This window comes from Mauremys mutica, chromosome 24 (assembly GCF_020497125.1).
Source record: "Mauremys mutica isolate MM-2020 ecotype Southern chromosome 24, ASM2049712v1, whole genome shotgun sequence".
In the NCBI taxonomy this organism is placed as follows: domain Eukaryota; kingdom Metazoa; phylum Chordata; order Testudines; family Geoemydidae; genus Mauremys; species Mauremys mutica.
This window is the reverse complement of record NC_059095.1, coordinates 4,823,115-4,850,201: the sequence shown is the minus strand read 5'-3', so window position 1 is coordinate 4,850,201 and position 27,087 is coordinate 4,823,115. Positions and strand designations below refer to the sequence as shown.

The window sequence follows — 27,087 nt, the reverse complement described above, 5'->3', positions numbered from 1 at the left end:
TCTGGTTTGAATACCTTACTCGTTACAAACCCCTCAGGGTTTGAAATGGGTAGGTCAGCGAGCGATGTGACCACTTGCTGCTTTGATTGACAAATCAAGAGCCTGTCAACCCTGTCTTGTGGGCAGCAGCCTAAAACACCTGTTAGCGTCCTGCAGTAGGTCATGCATTTTGTGCTTAGTGGCTATCTAAAGCTGGCTTGTAATGCACCATCAAATTGCAAGTTTACTTCTTTAGGTAAGTCAGAAAAGGCTTTGGTGCCTGACCTGCATGTGTTACTCTGTCAACCTGTGTGAAGCCAGATGCCTGGATTCAGCTGTGAAGTAGCGGGAACCTCTAGCTAGTGTGTCTGTAGAAGAACTCATGGGGATGGTTGCTCCATGAGCATGTGTTTAACATCAGACACGTAACACTGACAGAGGGTGTGGGGTGTGTCAGTGCCTGCAGCTAGTAAGGAAAAAGAATCCCACTGTCTTAACCCTTCTCTAGGATTCCTCCCAGAGATGCACACAGAAGTTAGAGCTGGGAGAAATCTGTCGAGCTCTGAATAGCTGATCTGTTTGTGCAGGCTTATGTCCTAGTGCATTTCTGGTGCTTTAAACTTCTGGGAAGATGAGAGCTGTCGGGATCAGGTCGCTGTGTTTAGCAGTGCTGTCAGAACACTTCGTACCTGTATTTCAGTGGCCTCAGAGGCCTCCAAATACAGCTCAGTACAGAGCACAGAAACAGCCTTGGGTAGTTCTTGATATCCCAGTTGAGGGTGGAGATGGTGGCAATGGCGCTATACTAACAATGTGGCCTGGGCTGCTGTGGGAGAGGGAGCATGCGAGGGACTAAAGTTTGGGAAGACCATATTGACCATGCAATACAAAACAGTATCCCCCTGTGCTAAATCTGTTTATGTTAATAGAGCCTGTCCTATCCTCTCTCTCTCTCATGAGAACCTGTGTGATAAGGGTTTCCATCTCCAAAAGGGGGCTAATCAGGCAGACCTATTCAACCAGAGCAAAGTTTCTTAGGTCAGCAGTGTTGTTCCTGAGCTGCCTCTTCTATTCTTTCCTCCTCCCAAAATGAATCAGCAGTTGTACTGCAGTGTGGCCTGGAAGGCTGACAGCTGCTTCTGAGGTCTCTGCAGCTTCAAACTGGTCATCGAGCAGGCGCTGATGTGCACTTCCTGAAGGATGAGGGCTTCTGTTTCTGCAGGGCTCTGAGCCCCCACTGTCACAGGCAGTAATATTCCTGCAGTTGTCCCCAAGCTTGGGCTCCTTGTATACTGAACAATCGTGCCTTTGGATCGGTCCTATCCAAATGTTAGAAGCATAAAAAATGGTCAGAAAAACAAAGCAAAGGGTGGTGAGCTGCAGTAGGAGAGAGCTCCCAGTGATGAATTGGGGGTGTGGAAAAGAAGTCTCAAGGCTTCCTGCATTAACTGCATCTGCAGCAACCAAAAAGGAGGGCTAATGTCAATATCTGTGAGGCTTAGCTTTTCTCAGTGCTGAGGTTTTCACTGGGGATAGTAAAAGCAGTTTGCTGCAGATGCACTTTGCTTTGGTTGGAGGGGAAATCCTTTATGGTGTAACTGATTGTGTATGATGGTAACTGACTTTTTAAAAAACAGCTTTTGTGAAGTGACTGATGGTGTGCAGCCTGCTTAGTCACATTGAATCTTGTCTGGAAGCTCCTGTAATAGGAGGAAAAATGTGGGTTTTTTGTATTTATGATGTAAACACTGGCCAAATGGCTGTCTAGAAGGCAAACATCCCATGTCTCACCAACTATCTCCACAATTGTTATTAATTGTCTCCTCCACTCCTCTTGTTAGCGATTTTTTTTGGGAGAAACCAAGGATTAATGAGTCTGAACTCTCCTCTCATTCACAGACTCACCTTGAGATCAGGTTGAGGCATGCAGTTGGCAGTGTGAGAAAGTTTGCACTGCCCCCATCAAGCTGTATTTCTTCCTCGGATAAATGGAGAATTTGAGTTTCTGAGGCTGACATGTTTTTCTATCACTACAGTCACATGCAAAGCCATTCTAAATCTAGTGGAAATGTGTTCTTTGGACCTGTAGATTACAAAAGTTGTATTGCATTCAACAACATTTCTTTCTGATCGAGAGAGAATGTGATGCTGAATATGATTTGTTCTAGTCTGAGCTGACCACTAACTGGATTGTTCACAATAGTGTTCAAGCACGATAAAATTTTAGAATGTAGATAGATCCTCAGTCTACCAAGCTCTGCAGTGTGCAGCTCTGCTGTGACCCTTCAGTATTGCCTGACTAAGATCAAATGAAGTATCTGAATATATACCTTATCAGGATTTTACCTGCATTTCCAGGAATATGGATTTATTGATCAGAAGTCTCTTGCATCTGTAACATGTATGATTCTCCACTCATCTTCTGCATAAGATTGTTCATGTTTGCTAAAAGTCCATTTCTTACTCAGCTGACAAGAAAAACTTAATAGTAGCCAGAAAAAATATAAAGGTAGATCTGTAAAGGAAAATGGAGAATAGATTAGAAATTTAGTTTTGGTTCTTTACTTCTTTTCCTCTTTAATTTAAGAAATGATTCCTATATGTTTACATCTAGACACTTCTGGTTTAGTGCGGTCTTTCTTTTTTCCTAATTCTGAGGATGGTTTTACAACTTTATGGAGCGATTCACTCTTTATTCCTCTAGGACTTGGCAATGCTTAGTAATGCTTATGGGGACTGATCCCAAGTCCATTGACTTCAGTGGAAGCCTTTCCGTTGACTTCACTGGACTTTGGCTCAGGTGCCTAGTCTAAACTGTGGCTGCAAGGATGTTTCATATATTTGATTACCATGTTTTAGCAGGTGTATGTTCATTCCAATGTTAATACTGAAATAAAACTTCAAAGAGGAGGTCAAAAGAACCTTGAATCATAACAATTATTAGCTTACATCAGAATCTTTTCCTGTTCTCGGAAAACTCAATATTGATAGTACATATATTTGGGAGGGGAAAAGTGAAGCTTTGCACATTTGTAAATGTTCCACTCCCATGTTTGCTGGCTGAAAGCTATAGCACTAGACTAGTGCATGAAAATTAAAAAGTGACTTTTGTTTTTAATCATATTAACACTGATCAGTCTATTGTCTCAACTGAGAGAAATGTTAAAATATATAATCTTCTTGTGTCCTTGCAGGTAGATTTTAAAACCACAGCAAGATCTTTTTTACAAACTGATTTTAGTTAACTTGTGGGTTAGTTGCCAATAAACTTCAATTTGTTTTTGCCAAGAGGAAAAAGAAAAGTTAACTTGTACTTCGAAGCAAAATCTGCTGGGGCCTCATTGGGTCACAAAAGCCATGTGGATAAATACCCGCTGTAGCTGTACACTCATGGGAAAAAAAAATGTATGATTCATCATTCTCCATCAATACTGGCAACCCCTTACAACAAAATCCACAAGCTTAAACCTATGTATAAACTAACGGAAAGACCTTATGGACCAGATAGTGGAAAGGAGTAATTTGCCTCTCTACTGCTTTCTGTTATATCTGAAGGCAATTCTTGCGTGTAGCTCCAGCTTGATAAACTAGTGTTAAACTGAGTGGCCTCCCACCTCTCTAGGGGCAAGCGAAAGAAGACAGTTGTCCGCTAGCAGCAATCAGTCAGTCTATATATGGGCTCATTATCACGTATTATGAATGATGTAGTATTGCAATGTGCTCTGTTGGGGTGCTCCTGAAGATCACCTAGAAATTGACCGAGTCAGCAGATAATGCTAAGTGTGATGTACTCCACAACTGATATGCCACACTCTCTGTGGGCTTCCCCATCCAACAGGTCCATTTCAAGGTCCTGCCCCTTACCTTTAAAACCCTATATTGGATAGGACCTAACTATCTGGAAAACAGCACCTGTCCCTGTGTTCAGGGATGCCCAACAGAACTCATTAAGGGCAGGGCATCCTCAGTGGAAGGTCCTCATCTGTGGAATTTCATTACTTGGAGGTTAAGTTGAATTAAAATCCTGCTACCTAGGGTATAATTTAAGACTTTCTGCAAACTTCTTCCTAAGAAGGTGGAATGGCCCTGGTTGCATTGGTAAACATTCCACCTAGATCGGTGTCTGCCTAGGACCTTATCTATGCTGGGAAAATGTCATGGTTTTTAAAGTATTAAGCATGATTTTTGCTCTTAGTGTGGTCAGGGATATTAGGGTTTAAAAACACATTAGCTGCTTGTGAGTAACTGTAGAGTGAACCTTAACATCTCATGCTTAAAAGTTTATGCTGTTCACTAGCATGGGGTCAGGAAGGAATTTGCCCTTTCCACCACCTTCTTGCCCCTTCCCTCTCCCATCATGTACATTAGACAATTAGCTAGCTGCATTACAGATTTTTTTCCCTTTGTCTGAAATATCAAGTACTTGCTACAGCTGGAAGCATGATACTGGACAGATGGGTCAGTGTTCTTATCCATTTGGGCAAGTCTAAAGTCTGACTGGGGATAGCATAAACCTTCTCTTTAGAAGAGACAGTGTCTTTTCCCTTCCTTGGTTACATTTTGGCATGAACCCATATTCTTGCAGCCTTCCTTGTCATGGTGACAATAAGCAGAGATGACCCCCACATGAACTTGCTAGGTATAAGGATATTGCATGTGTAACTTCTTAAGCAACAAAGCAGATTCACAGCTTGAGGGAACTATCTCAAATCTACCGGTTTCTGGAAATCGGACACTAAAGAGGAAATTCCGTGACACAAACCGCCGTTCCCAGGCAGTAGTGACAAATAAGATGCGTACTGAAGGGACCTCTGTATTATGATTTGAACAGTGCCCAGCCCCATTGATTGGTGTCTGGGGATGGAGGAAAAGGGGTGTGTAAATTCTTCTTAAGATGGTCTGGTTATATCCTCATACCTTTTTAAAAAATATATATGCCACTGATTCAATCCAAAAGCAAAAATTCACCCTCTCCCTTCTTCATAAGCCTAGGTCAGATTGGCCTAGTTAGTATCCATAGAGGAGGGGAATCCCACCCCACACGCACATACTTCAGATAACATTGGTGGTGATCTCTGGCCTCAACTTAAAACTTACGTGATGCATATAAGTTTCATGTTATATACTTTTTTTTTTTTAAGGGTAACAAGTGAGGGAGACATGGAGCCAGAGCAACTGAAAGGGAAGCTTGGAAACTTTAAAACTAATGTAAAAGCACAAGGAGATCATAGAGTAGGGAACTCTGCTGCCCTGGCTGAGGGGCAGGACAGAATCAACTAGGCCCATCTTGTCATTGGTGGGAGTTTCAGGTACAGAGATCTTGCAGTTCCCTAAAGTTCTTTCCCATTGCCATTAACTGTTTCTATGAGGTGTGCAGGCATTGCTAGGATGGATCAGATGCCTTACTGATGTTTCTCCCATGTGATGTTTGGAAACAGAAGCGGATTTGGAGGTGATCAGAGTCTGGCAATTGTCTCTTCTTACTACTTTGGATCACACCACTAGCCAAATTTAAGAATAACTATTCCTCTGGGAAGTGGCCTGGTTGATTGGTCTCCACTCCAGAGATGGCTGCATTTCAGTACCTTTTAAAGAAAATAGCTGCATAGACGATGCTGCTTGGGCTGGAGCACAGGTTCTCAAGTCCACCCCTTCTCTCTCTCCCTCCCCGCTTCCCCGCCTGAACCACAATGTCTCCACAGCTATTTTTAGAGCACTAGCTTGAGCCTGTCCAATGCAAGTCTGTGGACCCAAGCGAGAAGAGTCTCTCTCCCAGATGCAGTATGGGCATGCCCTTATTGTGCAGTTCATGGAGTGCTTCAGGCTGCAAGGCACTGTAGGAATGTACCATAGTTATTAGTCTGATAGAGGCAGACTTATTTAATACTTGTAGCAGTACTTGAAAGTATGAGAGAATGAATCACATGGGTCAGTCATTTAAGAGCCTCTTTGATATTGATAGTTTTCTCTAACCTTCCCATCAAGCAGTCTTTTAAATGTGGCTTCACTCCCTCTTCTCCACTTGTTTATTCTAAGCTCTCAACCTGTCTCCCTTCATTATGAAGAAACTTGTTAGACATACACTAATGCTGACTGCAGTTTCCATGCTAATTTAATCTACTTCAGCCTTTTGGTCATGACTATAATTAGAGCTGCTAAATCACTTTGCAAATCTATCTACATGTAAACTAAACAGACTCTTCTGAGCTTCACCTTGTTATCTTGCGGTCGTGGGTTAGTTGTTTGGGGGTTTTTTATATTTTTTTTCTAAGTAGTGGTGGTAAAAGACAGAGGGCCCCAGATGAAATTCCCATAACTGCCCTGGAATTGAGGTAAAATGTCTCAGTTAATTACATGATTTTGAGAAGAAGCACTGCTTAAGCAGAGCTGATTGCACTTATGATTCTTAGGGTGGTTTTTTTTTTTTTTTTGGAAAGATCTGTTAGGGGCAGTTATTGATGTACCGTAATAGCATCTGAGTCATTAATAGGTCTAAGTGGTTCATTTGCACTGTTGATGGGTCATTGCTATTACTAGCTGGCTAATTACAAATAAGGGAGTGAGAGTGGCTGCCTAAGCTCTTGGTGAGTTACGTATTTTAGTGCAGGTGTAGTAAGTGATTTCAAGCAGAAGCTTATGGCTTTTGAGGTTGGTTGCTTGGGTACCTTACAATGCTGATCCTCAGAATCATGACACTTGAAATATAACCACATTTTTAACAGTTCCAGGTGACTGGTGATGGGGAGAAACATACGACAGTTTGGTAGAGGCTACAGGACGGGTACAGAAGGTATTTTGTATAGCCTTTTCCACAACAATCACAAACTGTTTCCTGTCTTTGAATGACTTCTGTCAGAGGAGATCTGGGCTTTGCAAGCATTAACTAGACACCACTTCCCCGTGAGGAGGAGGAAAATGGGGGAACTGTGGAGAGACTCTGAAAGGGGGGAGGGATAGCTCAGTGGTTTGAGCATTGGCCTGCTAAACCCAGGGTTGTGAGTTCAATCCTTGAAGAGGCCACTTAGGGATCTGGGGCAAAAATCAGTACTTGGTCCTGCTAGTGAAGGCAGGGGGCTGGACTCAATGACCTTTCAAGGTCCCTTCCAGTTCTAGGAGATTGGCATATCTCCTATTATTATTATTATTTTTATTATATTATACTAGGGCCTTGGCTGTTGCTACTGATTTTTTTTTATGTGGAAGATGCTTTCACACTACAGTCATGGACAGCAGTATAAAACCCTAAGATCGAAGCAAAAATGTGAAATCACTGTTGCAAGTAAGGGTACATCATCACTGGGGATGGGGATGAAGATATGGGGGTTTATTTTTCCTCATGCTGGCTAATGCATGATAACTAACATGAGGTAAAAACCTAGTGAAGCCAAGGCAGTTTGTAGTTTTTACAAGTGTTAGGCTGATGTAAAGAACACAAGGTAAGAACGGACTTCTCCAACTGAAGACGTGCCCTGTGATACTTTTCCTTGTTTTGCTCTTGGCAGTGCACACAATTTAAAAAAGTCGGTTACTGGATATACTGTTTGAGCAAAGCTAAATCTCACAGGAACTGGAGTTGGGACATGGCCTAAGGCACTGATCAACTCAAGCCTGACCTAGACACTGCCCAGATAACACAACCAGGGCTCTTTCTCATATCCAACCCCAAAAGTTGAAGTGTAACACTCAGGCTAGCTTGTTCCCACGTCTTCTCAGCGAGTAGTCCTGGTACACCTTTGTGTTCTTCATTGGAGCCTACCCAAGGCTTATACAGGCAAATTCTCACACTGGAAAATGATTATGAAACCATTGCAACATTTTGATTTTTACAAATTACTCACTTTTCTAGTTTCAACAAAGCTACAGTAAACAGTGTTGCTCTGGAGAGATAAAATCTTAGGGCTTTTCTGCATGGGGAAATTGACTGGTGTCACTGTAGCTGAATAACTATTGCACTGCAATTATTCCAGTATAATTCCCCCATGTGAACACTATTCTGGAATAAAAGTGACTTATTTCAAAATATTCTGTTTGCAAGGTTCCTTGGTGTCTTTTTTTTTTTTTTTTAAGACACAAACCAGTCTTTGTAGATCACCTTTAACCTGTGTTGCATGTTAGCCCGAGGTTAATGACTCGTAACTGAGGGGGTCTGTATAGGGAACCAAGTAACTACTGGCTACCAGTGCCCTCGCTTGTCCTTCCTGTGTTCTTGCTTAACACATCACTAGTAATCAACCCGAACGGAATGTGACTCCCAAGGTTTGCACTGTGATTACTTTATCGTGCTGAAGGACATCAAGGACAAGTCTCCTCCATTGTTGCACAGCTTGTCTGCACGGCAGCCGCACAGGCCCCAAGATATGATCCTCCACTGTGCAGTTGTGCTTTTGAGGGGTGGGGGTGAGCCACTGTTAGACTCCTTTTGGGTATTGTGCAGTTGGGTTTAAATTTGAGCAAAGAAAGTGTCGTCTTCCCCCCCCCCCGCCCTCCCCGAGCTGTTGAAACTGCCTTGGCAATATCTGCCTTCATGCCTCTCTGCTGCTTTGTCTTCTGGATCAGCACAGGCATCTGAAGCAGAGTTCAAGTTTTCAGTGCTATTACTTGTCTTATCTGATGGAAGAAGAAGAATTTTTTTTTTCATATTGGCTTTTGATCTCAGTGAGCAATCTCTAGGTGGCTGGAATGTAAAGAATGCAGCTGGCTTTGAGGCCATGCATTGCCTCTCTGCATGCTTGCATCAGTCGGGCACCTTGCGGTGTTTACATATTTGCCTGAAAGAGAGAATCTGAGGTCTGCTAGGCACTGTGTGCTATTACCCTTTCAAGGTAAAAAACTGTCGTCCCTTTCTTAGCACCTTCCATGTGAGGATCTCCATGCACATCCTGCAACTCCGTTCTTGTGAACCCTTGAGAGATTTTCAGGATTGTTCTGGGGTATTAGCATTGAGATTTTTATCTCTGGATAGCAGTAGGGAGGGGAAAGGGGTACTTTAGGTTTTCATTCTAAGGGCTTGTCTACACTGGCACTTTACAGCACTGCAACTTTCTTGCAAGGGGCATGAAAAAAACACCCCCTGAGCGCAGCAAGTTTCAGCGCTGTAAAGCACCAGTGTAGACAGTGCACTAGCGCTGGGAGCCTCGCCCCCCGCGTAGGTGGTTTAATGTTGCCAGTGTAGACTAGCCCTAAAGCCTGTCAGTTGCAGGTAACATACATTGGATTACTAGATTTTTTTTTTAATGGAATATTAGTAGCTACTAGTCTTAACTTGACTTTAAGCATTAATACATTGACTGCTTAGTGACTGATGATCTGATTCTTTATCATCTTTATTATATGGCTGTAGCTTTATATAAGTTACGCAGTCTTTTGGCCATTGTACAGTATAAAGAAATAAAACTAGATGATAAACATGGCAAGTTAATGGCTGCTGTAGAAAATAAAGGTTTGCACTAAGCTGTCATGTGAAGACCGTGGCATTGTTTTGCAATTAACTTGCTAAGTCACTCAAGACTAGCTGTGGAGAACTGAGTAGGGAGAGCTGGAAGGCACTTTTCCCCCTGGTCCTGGAACCGGCTGTCTTTTCAGATGCTGAGCCCAGGAAATGGGGAGCAAGATCAGAAACCTACTGTGAACTCTAGAAGGGAGGGAAGCTACATAAATACATAAAGGAGGATTTATACTAATCTGAACCTGGCTGAAATACACCCTGACAAAACATTTTGTATTAAACTTGTGTTAGGGGCCTGGGCTGCCAGCTTCCAAAGTTGTGGCAAATGTCATAAGAAGAACATAAGAATGGGTCAGACCAAAGGTCCATCCAGTCCAGTGTCCTGTCTAGAGACAGTGGCCAATGCCAGGTGCCCCAGGGGGAGTGAACCTAACAGGTAATGATCAAGTGATCTCTCTCCTGCCATCCATCACCACCCCATGACAAACAGGCTAGGGACCCCATTCCTTACCCATCCTGGCTAATAGCCATTGATGGACTTAACCTCCATGAATTTATCCAGTTCTCTTTTAAACCCTGTTATAGTCCTAGCCTTCACAGCCTCCTCAGGCAAGGAGTTCCACAGGTTAACTGTGCGCTGTGTGAAGAAGAACTTCCTTGTATTTGTTTTAAACCGGCTGCCCATTAATTAAACCTGCTGTCATAGTAACTGTCCTTTAGCCACTTGTTGAATTCTGGGTTGTGCTGTCAATGAAAGAGCTGCGTTACAGCTAGGTTGGCCATGAAAAAGAAAACTTCTGTTCATAATTTTAACTCTATTGCTTTTCTGAAAAGATCCCAAAGCACTATTCAGACTGATACAGAAACATAGAATTGCATCCTTTGCTAGTGAAGTGCAGTCACCGCTGGGGTGGAACTCATTAGCTGTTTGACAGAGCACAGGAATTTAGAACGGGATCTAAAGAATACTGTATCCAAAAGTCTCTTGGGGAATTTTAGGCGGGATGTAACTAGAAATGTTAGAATGTACACTAGGACTAATTTCTTTATTCTGTAGTGAGGAAAAGCGCTTTATAAGAGCTAGCGGGTGGTGGTATTATTACTTTATTTTAAAAGTGCATTGGTGAGATATTAGGCCCAGAGTCTGCAAATGACTCCACAGAGACAGACCTCTGTATGGTTGCAGATTACAGTGACGGGTGATCAGGATCTGTGTTGTCTTATCCAAAAGGAGGTGGTGTTGACAGTGGTGGATTAGCCACTGAGCCAACAAGGCCCGTGCCCTGGAGGCCCTGGGAAAATGGGCGACCCCCACGCCCTGACCTGCTCCATCTGCCTGGTGCTCCAGCTGGGGAACGGGGGCTTGTCCCGCTCTGCCTGCCTGGCACTCCAGCAAGCCCCTGTGCCCTGACCCCATTTACCCAGCAGGAGTGCTAGGGGGTGGGGCCCCCACTTGCTCTGGCCCAGGAGCCCCACAAAACCCTAATCGATCCCTGGGTGTTGAGTGCTAGTTACCACTGAAAATAAGGCCACTTATTTAGGCTCTCAGATTTTGATTTGGGTGCCTAACTTTGGACATGGGGGCCTGCAGATTTTTGGTTGGTGTATCTCTAAGTAGCATGGAGTCCCTTCCCACCTGTGTGCACACTCCCAGACCACCATGCCAGGGTACTTCAGTGCTGAGAGTGAGTTGACAGCTATTAAGCACCTCCTGCAAATCCCTGTTTGTTCTTTGTTCTTGTTTATCCTCATCCAAATATTGATCCAGTCTTGCGTCATTTGGGACATTTGGCAGAGTCAAAGCACAGGGTCATTTAGCTGTAGGCCATGTTAGTGGATACTGATTGGGAATACTAGTATTGGAGTGGGGTGAAAGAGCTTGACTCTTAAATGAGGGAAGGGGGTGGTTGAGTTACGATTTCTAAATCATTGCCTGGTGAAGACTTTTTAAATGTCTATTGACTCTACCCAATATCCCCTACAGCAAGTGAAATTAAATGTCCAGAAGTTTTAACTTGCTGATTTCCAAACTTTTAATAGGACTAAGGGCTATCTCATTTTACCATTACCATGTATAGACTTGGAAAGGTTAATGCAGACTACTTAAAGAAAATCCCCTGTATTGTCAACTTCTGTCTACAGCTTGAGGGCCATATTGTCTCTGTGGCTTAGTTGGAGCTATTCAAGCAACTTATCTAATGCACGGGAGGATAATGTCATCTTTGTGTCAGTTCCAATTTATTGCAGATTTGCTTTTCTTTTTAGAATTTGTGGCATATTGTGGGCCTTTGTGCAGGTTCACCAGAAATGTTCACTAGCAGATGGCAGCGGAATATCCAAAAATGGAAAAGCTTATTTTCTTCTAGAGAAGACAAACATCATTTTGCATAACTCTGTCATCCAGTTTGGGTGGAAAAACACAAATCAACGGCCCATGCTGTAGATTTGGAGCTTGAATTGTTACATTTAACTCATTGGCTTTATTGGATCACTCCCGAAGAGGCTCATTGACATTAGCTATACAGTTAGATTGGGTGGAACTTGTGGTACTTCTGTTCAGCTGGTAGTTCACCTCAACCATAAGGGGCCAAAATAAAACTTGGCCATTTAAAATAAGAGGCCATGGAAACCTGTGATATGGCTATGGAGGTGTGGTCTGCAATGCCATATCCCAGCATGCAGTGCTGCGCTTGGCCAGAGTGGCGTCCCATTCTCTACTCCTCTCAGTGACTGTCACACTGCAGCTTGGATCTGGCTCTCTGCTTCCTAGCAAGTTGCCTGTGGAGCCCTTAGTCCAACTTTGGGTGTCCCCTTTGTAGTCTAGTGAAAACGCCAGAAAGAAGTGGGCTGTCCTCTTCTCGAAGTACCGGGTCTAGTTTAAATGGCATTTCCTGAATGGCACATTTTAAATCCCTTTGTGCTGAAAACAGGTTCAGTGTACAAGTCCACTTTGTGAACTGTAATAGCCCATGCACAGTGGAGACATGGGTGGCTGGCTCCCCCTGCCAGAGAAGAAGATGCTCCATGAACCTGGGGAATGTGGAATAGAAAAATAGCTTTAGTTCTGCTTGTTAGCAGAACAACTGTTCTTTCCAGACAGAATCCAGGCTAACCTTGAGGCCCTTTAGATAGGCTTCACTGTTCACTTTATTCCCCTACTTTCCATATGTCTGTTTCGCTTGTAACACCTTTTTTTCTGGGCTTGGGGCTGTTGGACCTTTTCAAAGCTCTGTTAAAGCCACAGCTAATCTGCCAGCAGGTGTTGCTACTGAGTGATTGGAGGTTAAACCTTTTGCACAGGCAAGCTGCCTGCACAAAGCCCCCTCCCCTCTGCTGGTTTTAGGGAGCAAAAGACAGAACAGGGCTAGAAATGGGTGGAGGGGGTCATTGATGCAGTGCCATGAGTCCATCTCTAACTTGTATCCACTTGATAAGAGGGCAGGGAGAGGCACCCAAGGATATTTTGCTGGCTCTACTGCTATGGAGAGGGGGTGGATTATCTCCCACTTCTAAGAAATGTCTAACCGTCCTCTGCAGATAGTTATGCAGTTCTGGAGCACCCAATGCCTGTGGCTGTTGAGCATTTGCTATCTTAGCATATTGCTTGTAATAAGAACTCTGCACATAACTGTACAGCATAAAAGAAAAGAAACCCAAGGACTTGAAGTTGTATTTGCCTTCCCGGTTATGTTGACAACTTTTTTTTTTTTTTAAATATGTGCTTGGCGTACAAAAGCCCAGCCACATGGATTATGTTCTCATGTGGGGAAAATATTTTGATTGAAAAGGAGTGTCAGATTTTGCCTGAGGCTAAAAGTTCTGCTTCCTATCTAACCCTGTAGCTTGTGAAAACTGAATTTGAATGCAATCTTCTTGCTCTGTGTTTTTTTTTTAAGACTTCTAAAAATTTTCCCACATATTTACATAAAAAAAATCATATGTATCTTCTGTTGTGCTTCACTTGCTGTGGCTATTGAAAATAGGCCAGTCAGATTCACTCTGTTTCTAGTTGGTTTCACTTTTCAGACCCTCCTGTGTTAACACAATAGTTTCCTTGTGTGGGCTGCAAATGCTACCGGGGGGGGGGGGGGAGGGATATCTCTGAATGGAAACAAACCTACTTTTTAAAAAAAAAATAGCCATTTTATGTTTTTGTAAAAAAAAATCTGTCTTCAGAAACTAAAATTAGGGCTTGAGATACCAGTGCCCTATCAAAATGCAATATTTTTTGCAAACACTTTAAACTCATCTGAACGTTTGACATCTAATTTGGAACAAATCATAACTTCAGCCAAGGGCACTATAGTTTTCTGTTGCATAAGAGGAATTTAGATTTTTATTCAGCACAATCCACCTGTACCTAATTCTTGAATCTGCAGTTTTAGTACATAGATAGTAACAGGTGAGGGATGTGATTCTAGTCCAGTGGAGACCTCTGGAACAACCTGAACACTAAACAACTCTTGCTGGGCTGCTGCAATGATATAGTGATTCACCACTTCCCTGGCAGTCTGAGAGGTCTGTCTTCCCTTTTATGGCTATGGATCCAATGTGCGGTGTGAGATGTAATGCACTTGGACAGTGATGATGTTGCTCAGTCTCAAGGCACCATTGATAGCTAACTCTTTTGTGTTAAAGCAAGGAGGGAGATGGGGAATGAATTACAGTAATGCAGGAAAACTATAGATTTCCTTTATAGACGCAGCCTTGATTACTTGTGTATCTCCTTGAATAACCACTCCAGGAAAAGCGGTAGCTTGTGTAAGCTTTCTCTTTGCATAATTAACATTCCTTGACTAATTCTCATGTGGAATAGTAACCAATAAAAGCTTGAGTTGAAGTAAGTCCTCATCCATTCCCCATGTATTCAGTGCATGTGGGTACCCAGCGGCAGTGACTGAGAAGGGTGCTGTGGAGGTGCTGACACCTTGCTCTGAAGTATAGAATGTTTACTTGCAAATGATTAATCTCATGTTGCACTCTTTACTGTTTAATTTTCTAATGACGTATTCTTGTTTTGTCAGGACACCTTATGGGACACTTAGTAGTCATCCTTGCATTTTGAAATTTTGTTTTTACTGTTACAGTGATCTTAGCTGTGTTCTCTCTCTCTCTCTCTGATTAGAGGGGAAAATATCTTACTCCAGTTTGATCTTGTGTTAGGACAGTGGGCGCCAGAGGAAGGACCACTGCGGCGGTGGAGCACCCGCCGAAATGCCGCTGAATTTCGGCGGGGACGCCTCTCGATGACGCCATTCGCCGTCGACAAGTGATGTCATCGAGAGGCATCCCCGCCGAAATTGGGGTGCGACGCCTCTCGATGACGTCACTTGTCGACGGAATGCAGCGTCATCGAGAGACATTGCCCCCGAATTTTGGCGGCGACGCCTCTCGATGACGCCGCTTGCCATCGACAAGTTGCGTCATCGAGAGGCATCCCCGCCGAAATGCTGCTGAAATTCGGCAGCATTTCGGCGGGTGCTCTCCCGGGGGCCAGGATGCGGGCACATTAAGATGCCCCCGCGGGTGCCGCATTGGGGACTCCTGTGTTAGGAGGTCAGACTAGATGATCTAATTGGTCCTTTCTGGCCTTAAATTTTATGAGACTGAATTTCTTTAGTTGATTTTTTTGGCATCTGCCTGAAATCATGCAGTCAGTTGATTAGTTTCCTGTGTTTTGTGGAAGCCTTGTGTGAATGATGAACAAGGAAAGAGTAGGCTTAAAAGTGACTATAAAACAGCAATTGACCATAGGAATTAAGGTAAGGCGTAGTAATTGGAATTGGTATTTTTAACTCCTTTTGGAAAACACTAGATTTCAAGTTGATGCTCCCTTAAATGAGGAACATAAGAATTGTTTCGCTGAAACAGAATGATGGTCCATCTAGTCTATTATTCTGTTTGTTACAGTGCCTGATGTAGAATGCATCAAAAGGAGTAATGCACCTAATTATGCAATGTTGCCCTATGCTGTGACACAGCACAGTTCTATTTCTTGCTTCTCTTGCTGCTGATAAATGTATAGATAGCCCTAGCAATGTTATCCTAGCTCATGTAACCACAGATGATGGTGTTCATACATCCAGAATCATGAAGCGCAGAGAAAAAAGCTTTATTAGAACTGGGCATCCAAACAGTTTGGTAGATGTTATGTAAAATTCATGGCCCATCTCTAGGGGCTCAGATGCAGAGGCCAGCTGTGAATTCTAGCCTTCTAGCATCTCTAGCAAGAGTGCTTGATCTGGGGAAAAACTCATGAAGCTGCTTCCTGCATATTATAGAATTCAGGGTAGTTTTGTGACTTCTACTCTGAACTATTGACTGGAAAGGATGCAGTGTCCACATGTAGTTACTTGTTGGAGAAAGACATATCCTGTAAAGGCAAGCAGTCTGCAGGGCGTGGATGTCCCTGTGCGCTGTCTTCCTTTGCTAGCAAGCAGTGTTCTATCTAGGATGACATGCCAATGAAACCCTCTCATCAGCTTCCTATGTGGGGTGACATAGCATTAGATTGCGCTTCCTGTTATTGAGCTTGCAGTTGCTCAGCTGTTCCTTACTTGACAGATGGGGAGGGGACCTCCCCCGAGTGTTCCTCTGTAAAACATTGAGTGAAATAAGCCTAGCCTAACTTGATGGATACCCTGGCTACCAGATGTACCCTGGAAAGAAAATTGCAATGAAAAACGAGCCTTTAGGTTGACACATGCTGCAGTTCATCCCAATTCTGTGTGCCAGCACAATTGGATCTTGTGAACAACTCCACCATTTCCTTACTCTCAATTAAACATCCTCTTGCTATGTTGGGAGCCAAACACAACAGCATTGGACTAGTGCATGTGATGCAAGAGAAACTGCCTAGAAACAATGCACATACAGAGTACTCTGTGTAAAACGCCGTCTGTAAATATCAAAGCACTCTATAAAGTATTATCTTTGTTTTTCAGACGGGGGGTGGGGGGGGATAACTGAGCCCAAACAGGTGGAGTGTCTTGCCCTCAGTCATGCCGATCTCCATCCTTGTGCATGATCCTGCCGAAGCGAGTTAACTTTTTTTTGCACTTTGCTATAGCTTTACAGCATGCAGGAGTTACTTAGACCAAAATATGGACTGTGTGTGTGGAAACTGAAAGTTAATACATAACAATAGATGGTGAAAGTAAATGAGATTAAAAAAAATTCATCTGTTTTAATGAACTCTGGTGTTTAGTAACACAAGCTTATTTTAAACCTAGGATTTATCTTGACAGTGCCCTTCCTCAGGTCAGAATTCCCTCCCTAGAAGCACCTGATTTATCTATTGTAAGACCTAGTAGCAGGGTGAAGTTGCATGACTAGAGTTTTCTTTTACATCTGCAAAGAAAGCTAGATGTCTAGCCGAATTGAATCAATCATTTGACTTGTAACTGAAAGTTTTGGAGTATGTAGGTACTGGGCAGGGTCAGCTCTTCCACGTATTACTTGTGTCGTTCCCCCAGGCTTTGTTTTAATTCCTCTCCAAGGTTTGTGGAGGAAGTATGAGGCTATGGGTGGTCAGGTATATATAACGTGGCTCTTTTTGCATGGGATGGGCGATGTGGTGCAACATTTCTGGTGGTGGTGGTGAGTATCTGTATTTTGAAAAACAGCCAAAGGTGGGGCTGGAACCTGGGTTCCCAGCTTCTAACAAGTGACTGCTATCTAAATGTAGAAGAAAGCAGCATATATCTGCAACTGACTGGTTTTTCTATAGCATTTACAGCTAAACAGGATTCTATTATTGGTGGTTTAATGTCAAGCCAGGTCCAGCCACTACACTAAGCTTTGGAGCTTGCACTCATGTGGAGTTTCTGGATTTTGGTGCACTGGGGCAGCTGCAGTTGTTCCTTGGGAATAGTTCTGCCTTTGTGCACTGGTGAACTAGAATGCCTGCCTGTAGCAGGAGTATTGAATGGCCAGGCTACAATAACTGAAAAGGACGCCTGCCTTTGATTCTAGTCAATTAACACACACATTTTTAGGTTCTAACCCTGGGTTAACAAACCCAAAAAACAAGCTCAAAGCTCTCTGTCAAACAGAATTTATTGCTAATCTTGGGTGAAGCAGCTGGGATTAGCGTGGTGTAAAGCTACTTTACAATTCAAGCAACTCTAAAAAATATATCATTTTCACTCAATAGGGAAATACATTTATTTATTTTTCTTTCTTCCTCCAGGGAAATACAGCTCCTGCGACGATTACGACACAAAAATGTCATCCAGCTGGTAGACGTGTTATATAACGAAGAGAAGCAGAAAATATATCCTTTTGATTTTCACTCAGGTGTTGATATGAAGGTTTTAATGCTTGTTACTTAGATTGTGATAGTTCTAAATCCTCATAACTTTGATGTTCTGTGTCTCTAAAGGATTCTGCTTTAGTTGGTTAACACCCATTTGAGTATTTCCTGGGCTTGAAATTGTTCACTAGTGTTAACAAACATTCTGCATCTCGGTAGCACTTTCCATCCAAGGACACTTCCTCAAGTTCTCCACGTTTCCTGTCAAGTAGAAGTATTGTCTACAGATGGGGCACAAAGACTGGAACTTGTTGATGGTCACACAGTAAATCAGAGCTGGAAATAGAACCTAGATGTCCTAGTTCCCAACCTCCTGCCCTTACTATTAGCTAACAGTGCCTTCCTCTTTGAAAACAGATCCCTCACTGTGTGTGCAGCAAAATGGAGTAATTCCTTTTTGTAATGCTGATCCCTCATGGCCTCAGGTATGGTGTTCTTTCCTTTTTTAAAACCATCCAGTTGTTCTCTAGAGTACAGATGCCTGCCAGCACTTCTACCTTCCTTGTGCAGGAGTGTGTACTACTGAATTCTGGATTCCTTCTCTAGAGGCAATCTGCTGCTTGTTGTTCTTAACAGCTCAGAACTAGCTCCCAGACTGATTAAAGCCACTTTGTGTTTTTTGCAGATCCCTTGAACGTCCCTTGATGCTGCTTTAGGCTATGTCTGCACTGCATTTTTGTCGGTTGGGGTGTGAAAAAAACACCCCGCTGACCAACAAAAGTTTTACCAGCAAAAAGCACCAGTGTGGACATTGCTTTGTCAGCGGGAGGCACTCTCCCGCCAACAAAGCTACTGCTTCTTGTTGGAGATGGTTTTATTTTGTTGGCAGGACAGCTCTTGCTGACAAAGAGCAGCTACACTGCGTACCTTACAGTGACAGGCTGGAGCCGCACAGCTGTGCCACTATAAGGTGCGCATTGTAGACATGGCTTTAAACAAACTAAACCTGATGATAGACATGAGAGATGGGAAGCGTACCACTCCCACAGAATTTGCACCCTGACTTTTCAAGACCAAACCATTCTGGTTTTGAAACTGAGCCTTGGGTTGTGATCTCTGAAGAGAAACACCAAGACATCAAAATAATATTTGACACTTCCATGGCCTGCTGCATCCTCAAAGCACTGCACAAACGTTAACTAATTAAATACACTGTTATTTTACTTTGAAAAGGAGACCAAAACAAAGTGAGCAGCCAGACAGTTCCTAATGAGGCTGCTACACTCCAACAAAGTGCCTTTTGGCTTAAACCAATTTGACCTTATTGAGTCGAACCATTGTTGTCTTCCATGTTAAATGGTTGCTTTTATTTTCAACAGTGGCTTCTACATACGGAGTGCTCCCTTTACAGTACATCAGTAGCCAGCTAATTTAATCCTGCACTTAATTAGATCGAAGCCTTTGCAACCAAGTTATTAGTATAAAAAACTGCATCACAACTTTTGCCCTTATTATGATCTCTTTGGTCAGTTACTTTTGTATAATTCAATTACTGTCCATAGAAAGCAGCCATTTAATTTAATAAGAAGCTGAAATTCCGAATGAGAAGGGAAAAAGAGCCCAAGGGAGACCTCGTGTGTTTGTAAAAGGTGTTGACAGCTCATAACTGTCATTCAGAAATGCTTGTGTCAATAAGCAAAGCCAGAGAGGGTGATTTTATTCCCCCTTTGTTTTCCTTCTTCTCTGTACCCTAATAATCTTTGAAAACCTCTCTCCACCAGCACTATGCTCTTGGGTAACACTGGAATCGACTGTTTAATTTCCAAGCTCCAGCTGCCTTATTTTTGTTCAGTCCACTGGATTTGCTTTTCTCCCATTTCTAAATTCCTGTGAGGCTTCTGAGTTTATTCCCATGCCTGCTTACTCTCCATGTGTAGACAGCTACATTGAGAGACTAAGCAAGGGCAGCCATTGGGCAAAGTTTCATGTTGCAGGAAAGGTCTTTACACTGGAGGAGTTGTGTCTCCACTGGCAAAGGCATGTGTTTATCACGGGATAACTAACATGGGTTAGTTATCCCACTGTGAAAACACAGTGCGGAGAAAGCACTTTCGTTTTACTGGGGCATAAGCTAAGCAAGGTCAGCCATGGATGGGGGTATACTGCTAACCTCTCCTAGATACCTTGCAGTAAACAGTACATGTGCCTTTCCTCTACTTAGGATTTTACTGTGAACTAACCAGATAAGAAGCTGAACTAATTTTAAAACCAGTTAGAAAATTTCCCCAGTGTAGACAGCCTCCAAAGGTCCACATTATAGCAAGACCTACTAAGGCCCTGTCCACAAGAGAATTAGCATCATGACAGGTATGCTAGATCTGCTTTACAAATGCTGTAGTAGCACAGCTGCACGATACAGTGTAGATGCTTCCTACACTGGTGGGAGGGTTTTTTCTGTCGATGTAGTTAATCCACATCTCCAAGAGACAGTAGCTAGGTCAGTGGAAGAATTCTTTTATTGACCTAGCTGCGTCTACATCAAGGGGGTTCGGTTGACCTAACTCACGTGGTCAGAGAGCAAAGTTTTTCACAGTCCTGAGGGACCTAGCTAGGCTGATCTAATTTTTAAGTGTAGACCAGGTTATAGTCACGTTTTATCCATGGCTGTTGCTAGCAGGGTTCTAGCATGGTTCTCTAACTCCAGTCAGATGGGGGAATCTCTCAGGTCAAGGAAATTGTTGTTCTAGCACAAACTGTCTGAACGTGGCAGCGGCTCAGCTCATGTGAACAAAGCCTCATCATGGATTTGGAGGTTTTGGGGAACTGGATTGAAGGGAGGGGAATTGTTTAAGTTAGATGTGATGCCTACAAACATTATCCATCAGAATAATCTTTTATAGAATTTGAGCAACTCTTGGTGTCTCTTTTCTCCTTCCCTCACCTCCCCCCCCCATTATAAAAGACCATCTTTGTCAATGGCGAAAGCTTTCGCTTCAAGAGAAAAGTGAGTTTCCAGAAGAGCAGCAGAGACCTATTTTGAACCTCTGCTCCACCATGCCTTTGCCAGTGTCACTCACCTTTGGGGTCGCTAAGGTGGTAGAAGTGAAATGTATGCTTTAGCCATGCTTAAGCTTGGCAATATACCGTTTAACAAGTTGCTTGGCTGGTCACAGGGTTCATTGATTTTTGGTACCGGGAAAGCTATGATGAATGGATTAAAAAAAGACTTTGGCATTTAACAGGCCATTGAGCAGATCTGTTGTTGATGGGAGGGCAGCACTGGAGATGAACGGAGAGCCTCATTCAAGCAGAAAATAAACCCAATTTAATAAGCAAACTCCTAGCTGGCACCCTCTCCTGATGACTTCTATTATCAATAAATGCAACTGTGTGGGAGGAGAGCCCTACTGAGTGGAAGAAATGAGAGCTTCAGCCTTTTCATGGTTGCCTGTAATAGATATACTCAGTAAAACCTTCCAGCCTGAATGATGTCTGGGTTCTAATCTAGTTAGTCAGCCAGAGAAGGATCAGCTCCAGGTAAGGGGGGAGGGATGAAAAGAAGGTACAGTCTGGTAGCTAGTTAAACTGGGAGTAGATTGTTCCTTTCTAGAAAGGAACAATACCTGGAGTTCACTCTGGGAGACCCCCATGAAGTGGGAGCTAGCTTCAGCATTGCTCATTTGAAGGTGAGAAAGTTGCTGTCTTCCTGCTTATTCCCTTCTTTGATGCACCCACCCTGGTTGCTTCCTCAGTGGTTAGAACAAGAGAGTGAAACTTGAGATCTGGTTTCTATTCCCACTTCTGCCACTGATTTGCTGTGAGGGTCGGTCACATATCTTCTTTATTGCAGTTTCCCTCTCTTGGGGTGGGGGGGAGCCCTGAATGAGATGTGCGGGATTGCTGATTTCATAGGCTTGCGAAGTACTTTGAGATCCTTGGATGGAAAGTGCTACAGAAGTGCAACTTCATAAGGATCCCATTTAAAACAAGCAGTCTCTCCTGTGGCCGTCAGTAGCCCCAGAACAATTGTCATGACATCTGTGGCGATCAGCCTAGGCCAAAACACATCTGCCAGGAGTGATTAAAATGGTGAAATTAATGCTCTGCACTCGCAGAGCCCCTGTTCCTAGAGTTACGTTGCTTCCTTGTCTGCATCTCAAAGATACTATGCCCTTGCATAGCCACCCGATGTCTCAGGCTACCTGTGGGTTTAATGCAAGCACCTATAGGGTTTTCTGTTTTCTTTTCTTCTCCCACTGGGCTCTCAGAGGCAAAGGTGACTGTTGCTTCAGTTGTTTATCCTCTAGGTAACTCACAAATGCAAAGCTAGTGCTGGAGAGAGGAACAAATGTCAGTGTCAGTGTGGCAAAAGCCACTTACAAAGCCTGATGTTTTAGTATCTAGAGGCTCCCAAAGCAGCTTTCTCCCACCCCGGAAATGCTACTACCTCTGTGGTAATAAGCTGCCGCTTTTAAACAGCACACGGCAACACCCTGTAAATTTGGGACAGGAAATGAAGAATACCATGCTTCATTGCATAGCTGATTTTTATACACTGCTATTTCAAGAGGGAATATTGTCCAGGGCATTGAGAATAGCCACTCCTAGACCTGTGAATGGTGTCCTGGGATTTCTAACTTCTTCAGCATAGTGAACTCCACAGTGTTTGCATTGGGACTTCAGCCTGCTGGCAGTTTTTTAGACCTGTCATTCACTGCTTTAGGAATACACACCTTCGGGTGAAGACCTGCCAGTTTTGTTCTGCCTCTGCAGCTGCAGACAGGGTGTACAGACTTCTTCACTGCAGAGCACCCTGGTCTTTGGTTCAAAAACTTTTCTAAACCAACACCTACAATGTGAAACTTCTAGTGTATTTTGGGCTTTAATTAGCCTGGATCTGACACACTTGTTGGCTGGCTTTTGGGGCTGAGCCACTTGATTCTTGGCTTTTTTTTTTCCTCATGAGCGCTGCAGCGGCACGTGTCCTGCTTGACCGTAGCATGGCTAGTAGGCTGGTAGAGAGAACATGCAGGTCCTGCAGCTCGTGCTCGAGATTGAGATCTGCCCAGCACAAGAATAGACAGCCAAGGCCCCCCCTTTCCTGGGCCAGGGAAAGTCGAGCTAGCTGGATAGTGCCCTTCTCCCTGTACGGTGGGGAGCATGTGAAGCAGAGGTGTATGGGCAGTTCCTCTCTAAGGCCATCCCCAGCCTTATTTCATTTAGCACCCAACAGCCCCAAACTTTTATGCCCCGTTGAAAGGGGCCTGGACCGTTGCTTCTCTCTGAGGACTTCCTACTAGCCATTCCTGTCCATCAGGCCTTGGATATTGTGTGGGGTACTAGGTGGTGGAGACTGGTTCTCCCATGGCAGCTCCACTCCCCTCTCCCTCTGATTAGCTAATCACAGTTCTCATCGATTCCCTGGGATTTGCCATTCTGGGCAGAAATTGCTGAAGAGGAACCCTGGCACGTAGCCTTATCTCCCCCAGCCCTGGCCTGTGAGTGCCCGGACCTGGAGATCAAAGGAGCAGTGGGGCAAATGGAAGGAAAGATCATCCCATGGAAACCCAGACCTTGACTCTGGAAAAAATTCCTCAGCCGCGTTTCTGATATCCCTGTCTCTGTTGGGTTTGGACAAAAGCCATAAGGTGAAAGCAAAGATGCTTGGTTTCTTCCTAAAACAATGCCCCCACCCCCAAATTCTTTGTCTCTTAATCTGAGCCCAGCTGTCTTTCAGCATGGCCAAAGGTGCTCTAGGAATCATGGGGCCCCATCAAAAGTGCTGGTCTCAAAAGAGAGAGGTAAAAATCAGACATAGCCACCAATATTAGGATTAGATGATGACACCTCCTCTTCCCTGGGATCAGAACTGGAGGGAAAGGACAAGGGAAATGCAGGAGAGGCCATTCCTTTGGGAATGCCTCAAGACCTAACTAAGGAATGTTACTGCATGGAGCCGCCTCCACTGTGAGCCTTCCCTTTAAACAGGCAAGCAGCAAAAGGAGGAAATACTTTCCCCAGATTCAAAATTGGACCCTGGCGTCCTTTTAAATGCTGTCCTAATAAAGGCAGAATGGGAGGACCCAACAAAATGTGGGCTTTGTGGTACAATGACCTGTGCACGTATCATGCAAGGATACCACCTGTACTGCTGCTCTCCAGTAGCACAGAATCAGAACTGTGGTCGTAACAGTGCTTGCCTGGGTGAGCATTTAACCTCGGTGCTTCCTTAACTCTGCCTTCACGTATATGGTGATGGAATATTGTGTGTGTGGGATGCAGGAGATGCTTGACAGTGTCCCAGAAAAAAGGTTTCCAGTCTTTCAGGCTCACGGGTAAGTGCAGCTTCAGTTCTTAACCCACGTTGTGTCCATCAATCTCTCCCACCCTTGCTATGGCTCTTGAATTCAAGTGGATGTTCTTCTGCTCTGTCACTTAGGCTGCTGGCTGCACTTTAAAGCAAACTTGTTATGAGCAAAGAGTACATCAGGTACCATCCATGGAGAACATTAAAAGCTGGTGGGACGGGGAGAGGTTGTGGGAAGCAAAAGCTTTTTTTCTATTGTGGGGTGTTTGGTTGTTTTTTGTTTTTTTGTTTGGTGCCTTAGCAGCCTGAGATGCCTCCTTAATCCCTTTTCTGACGCTCTGCCTAGCGTGCGCCTTAGCAGCTACAGTTGAGGCCGTGCTGGGTGCTCTCGTGCTGCACCTAGTGGAAGTCCCCGTGGCATCTCGGTGGCCTGACAGAGGTCGATTCCTTCAGAACACTTTCTGGTGTGATCAAGTTTTCCTCTGCAAATGAGATTCCAGTTTGGAGAAGGGAAATAAAAGTCCCATCGCTAATCAGTTGGCGCAGAACTAAACCTGAAACTTGCTGATAAGTTAGATCCCGATTTTGCAGCCGGTAAAATGTATCCTCCTGCTGTTTCATGGTGATTTTGTTTTATTGGGGGGGCCTGTTACGGGAGTATGACAGAAAATGGAGAGCAGCAGCAGTGTGACTCCTAATATCCTGCCCTGCACAACCTGAATGGGGCATTTGGAACCTAAGCGAAATCCTTTCTTCTCAGGCTGCTCTGGCAAGTATGGTAAACAAGAAGGAAAGACCTTTGGAGCCATTCAGCCAAGGATGAGGGAAATTGGAGCATTTTACTAATGAGACTGACGTCTTCTGAACTGAGAAGGGAGATATAGAGTTAAATACCAGAGAAGAAATTACTGATCTTTGCTGATGCTTAATCTGTCCAGTACCCAGTCTGATCTGCTGTTTCTGTATTTTGGTAAAGGCACACTAAGACTCCATGCTCCCTTGAAGCTCACAGCTGAGGAAACCTTAATACTTAATGGGTATTTAGTGCTTGTCTGCAGCTTGCCAGGTGCTGCTGCACCGTTAGCTATGGGGTGAAATAGGGGTTGAAATGAGGCACAGTTCTCCTAACAGTCAATCCTATACTTCACTTTCTTTCTCGTTCTGCTTCTGCCAAACCTTGTAGCTTCCAGCGAGTAATTCTGCCCCGTACCTTGACTTTAAACAAATTAGCGATGTGTTGAGAGAAGCCACCTCAGGTTTGTGCTTAGGATGCAGAAGTGGACTGCCTCGGTGCAGCACTTACCAGTCAGAGTTCCTGTGGAGGTTGGATGTGCATTTTCCCCCGTGCACCCCAGCAGCAAAGGTGAATAGGCTCTGACACTTTATATACTTCAAAAAGAGTTGACATCTGTGGATGTCAGATCAAAGGACACCTGCTTGTGTGCCCTGCTTTGGATAAACCACTGCATGAAAGGGCAAGGAACGCAATTCTGTGTCTTTCTTGGAGACCCCATGAGGTGCAACCTGTAATGTCTACCGGGCGCTATTTGCTAAGAGTGATTGTAAGGAAGGTAGGAGTCCAGCACAGCTCGCACCACGTGGAACTGTGCGTGTTTAAACACCTGCTGAGCTGCCTCAAAGCAAAAAAAATTCTTGGCAACTGTACTGTGATGCCAGTCCGGTGAACTTGCAACAATATACAGAATGGGAAGAGAGCTTTGATCTAGAGCAGTTCAGTATCCCGAGTGGGAGGGGGTGCCCTGATGCCTAACTGCAGCAGGTAGTCACTTCTGTGCTAAACAGACAATGGACCTAAATCTCTAGTTTCCCAGCAGCAAAGGCTAATGTAGGCCCAACCTATGTGGTCTTGGAGCACGGCTCTTCTTCCTCACTATGCATATTGGCAATAGCGCGTATGGAGCTTCAGTCACTTGAATCACTTACAGTGTCTTTTTCCCCCCTCTGACTTTTTCTAGGTACTTTTGCCAGCTCATAGATGGCTTAGAATACTTGCACAGCCAAGGGATTGTCCACAAGGATATAAAACCTGGGAACCTCCTGCTAACAACCAATGGGACGCTAAAAATATCTGATTTAGGAGTGGCAGAGGTATGTGAGAGTGACTTGTGAACCCCATTCCCGTCTCCCTCTGTAGCGTACCAGCTGTAGACATACACACTGGAGACTTGGAGGGACACGAGCGTGTGTGTGTGTCCAAAAAAGATACATCAAAAGAATTTAATGGTTGCTAAAGTCAAGTACACAAAAGTTAAAATTCTAGAATTGAGGTTGCCTGTGCCACTTTAATTCAACCCCTTGTGCTATGCATTATTGGTTCACCTATAGTTACAATAGACTTTCATTACGTGACTGCATACTACTTTTTCCACATTTCCAGAGTCTGATAATTGGCCTGAGTTTAGTTGACTTTTCACAGGGACAGCAAAAGGCACATCCAAGAATCCAGGTACTAGAGTTTCTCAACAAAAGAGTTGTAAGAACATTTTTAACATGGGCAAAACAATCTCATTCTCTGAAATGGTTGAACTGTTTTACCTGAAACTTAAAAAATCAGACTGGGAAAAACACACAGTATAGAAAACTTTGTTCCAAGCAGTTAGTCGGGCAAGGTTATAAGCAACTGAAAATGGGCTCTTTAGACTAGGAAGTGTTAGCCTATCTTAACTATAGGTGACCCTACCAGCTCTGCTTGTAATATACGATACTATTTGTGGTATATTGTAGTTAGACCCACGAGATGGACAAAGACTCGCCTGGAGTCTCACAAGGGTAAAGGTTTTATCGTGGATATAATCCTTGATCTCTGAAGAGTTTGATAGTAGCATGAGAGTCACTAAAATGTTGGCCTCTTGCCCCAGGCATTGCATCCGTTTGCAGAGGACGATACGTGCAGAACGAGCCAAGGGTCGCCAGCATTCCAGCCGCCAGAAATTGCCAATGGCCTTGATACCTTTTCAGGCTTTAAAGTGGACATCTGGTCAGCAGGGGTCACATTGTAAGTACCTGCACAGGAACTCTGGGTGACTTGCTTCGGGCACAATGTTGTTCTGGGACTTGCAGCTGGGGGTGCTGTGTGAGCGT

At 44.0% G+C, this 27,087-nt stretch overlaps 1 protein-coding gene across 2 annotated transcripts in view; it reads left to right on the top strand.

The window, feature by feature from the left end:
- Positions 1-27,087, top strand: part of STK11 (serine/threonine kinase 11) — a 74,139-nt gene that overhangs the window by 6,199 nt on the left and 40,853 nt on the right. For both annotated transcript variants that reach the window (XM_044998342.1, XM_044998343.1), the window contains exons 2-5: positions 17,616-17,699; positions 23,924-24,013; positions 25,962-26,094; positions 26,865-27,001. In XM_044998342.1, coding sequence (XP_044854277.1) covers positions 17,616-17,699; positions 23,924-24,013; positions 25,962-26,094; positions 26,865-27,001 — 444 coding nt within the window. The remainder of the gene's footprint in view (positions 1-17,615; positions 17,700-23,923; positions 24,014-25,961; positions 26,095-26,864; positions 27,002-27,087) is intronic.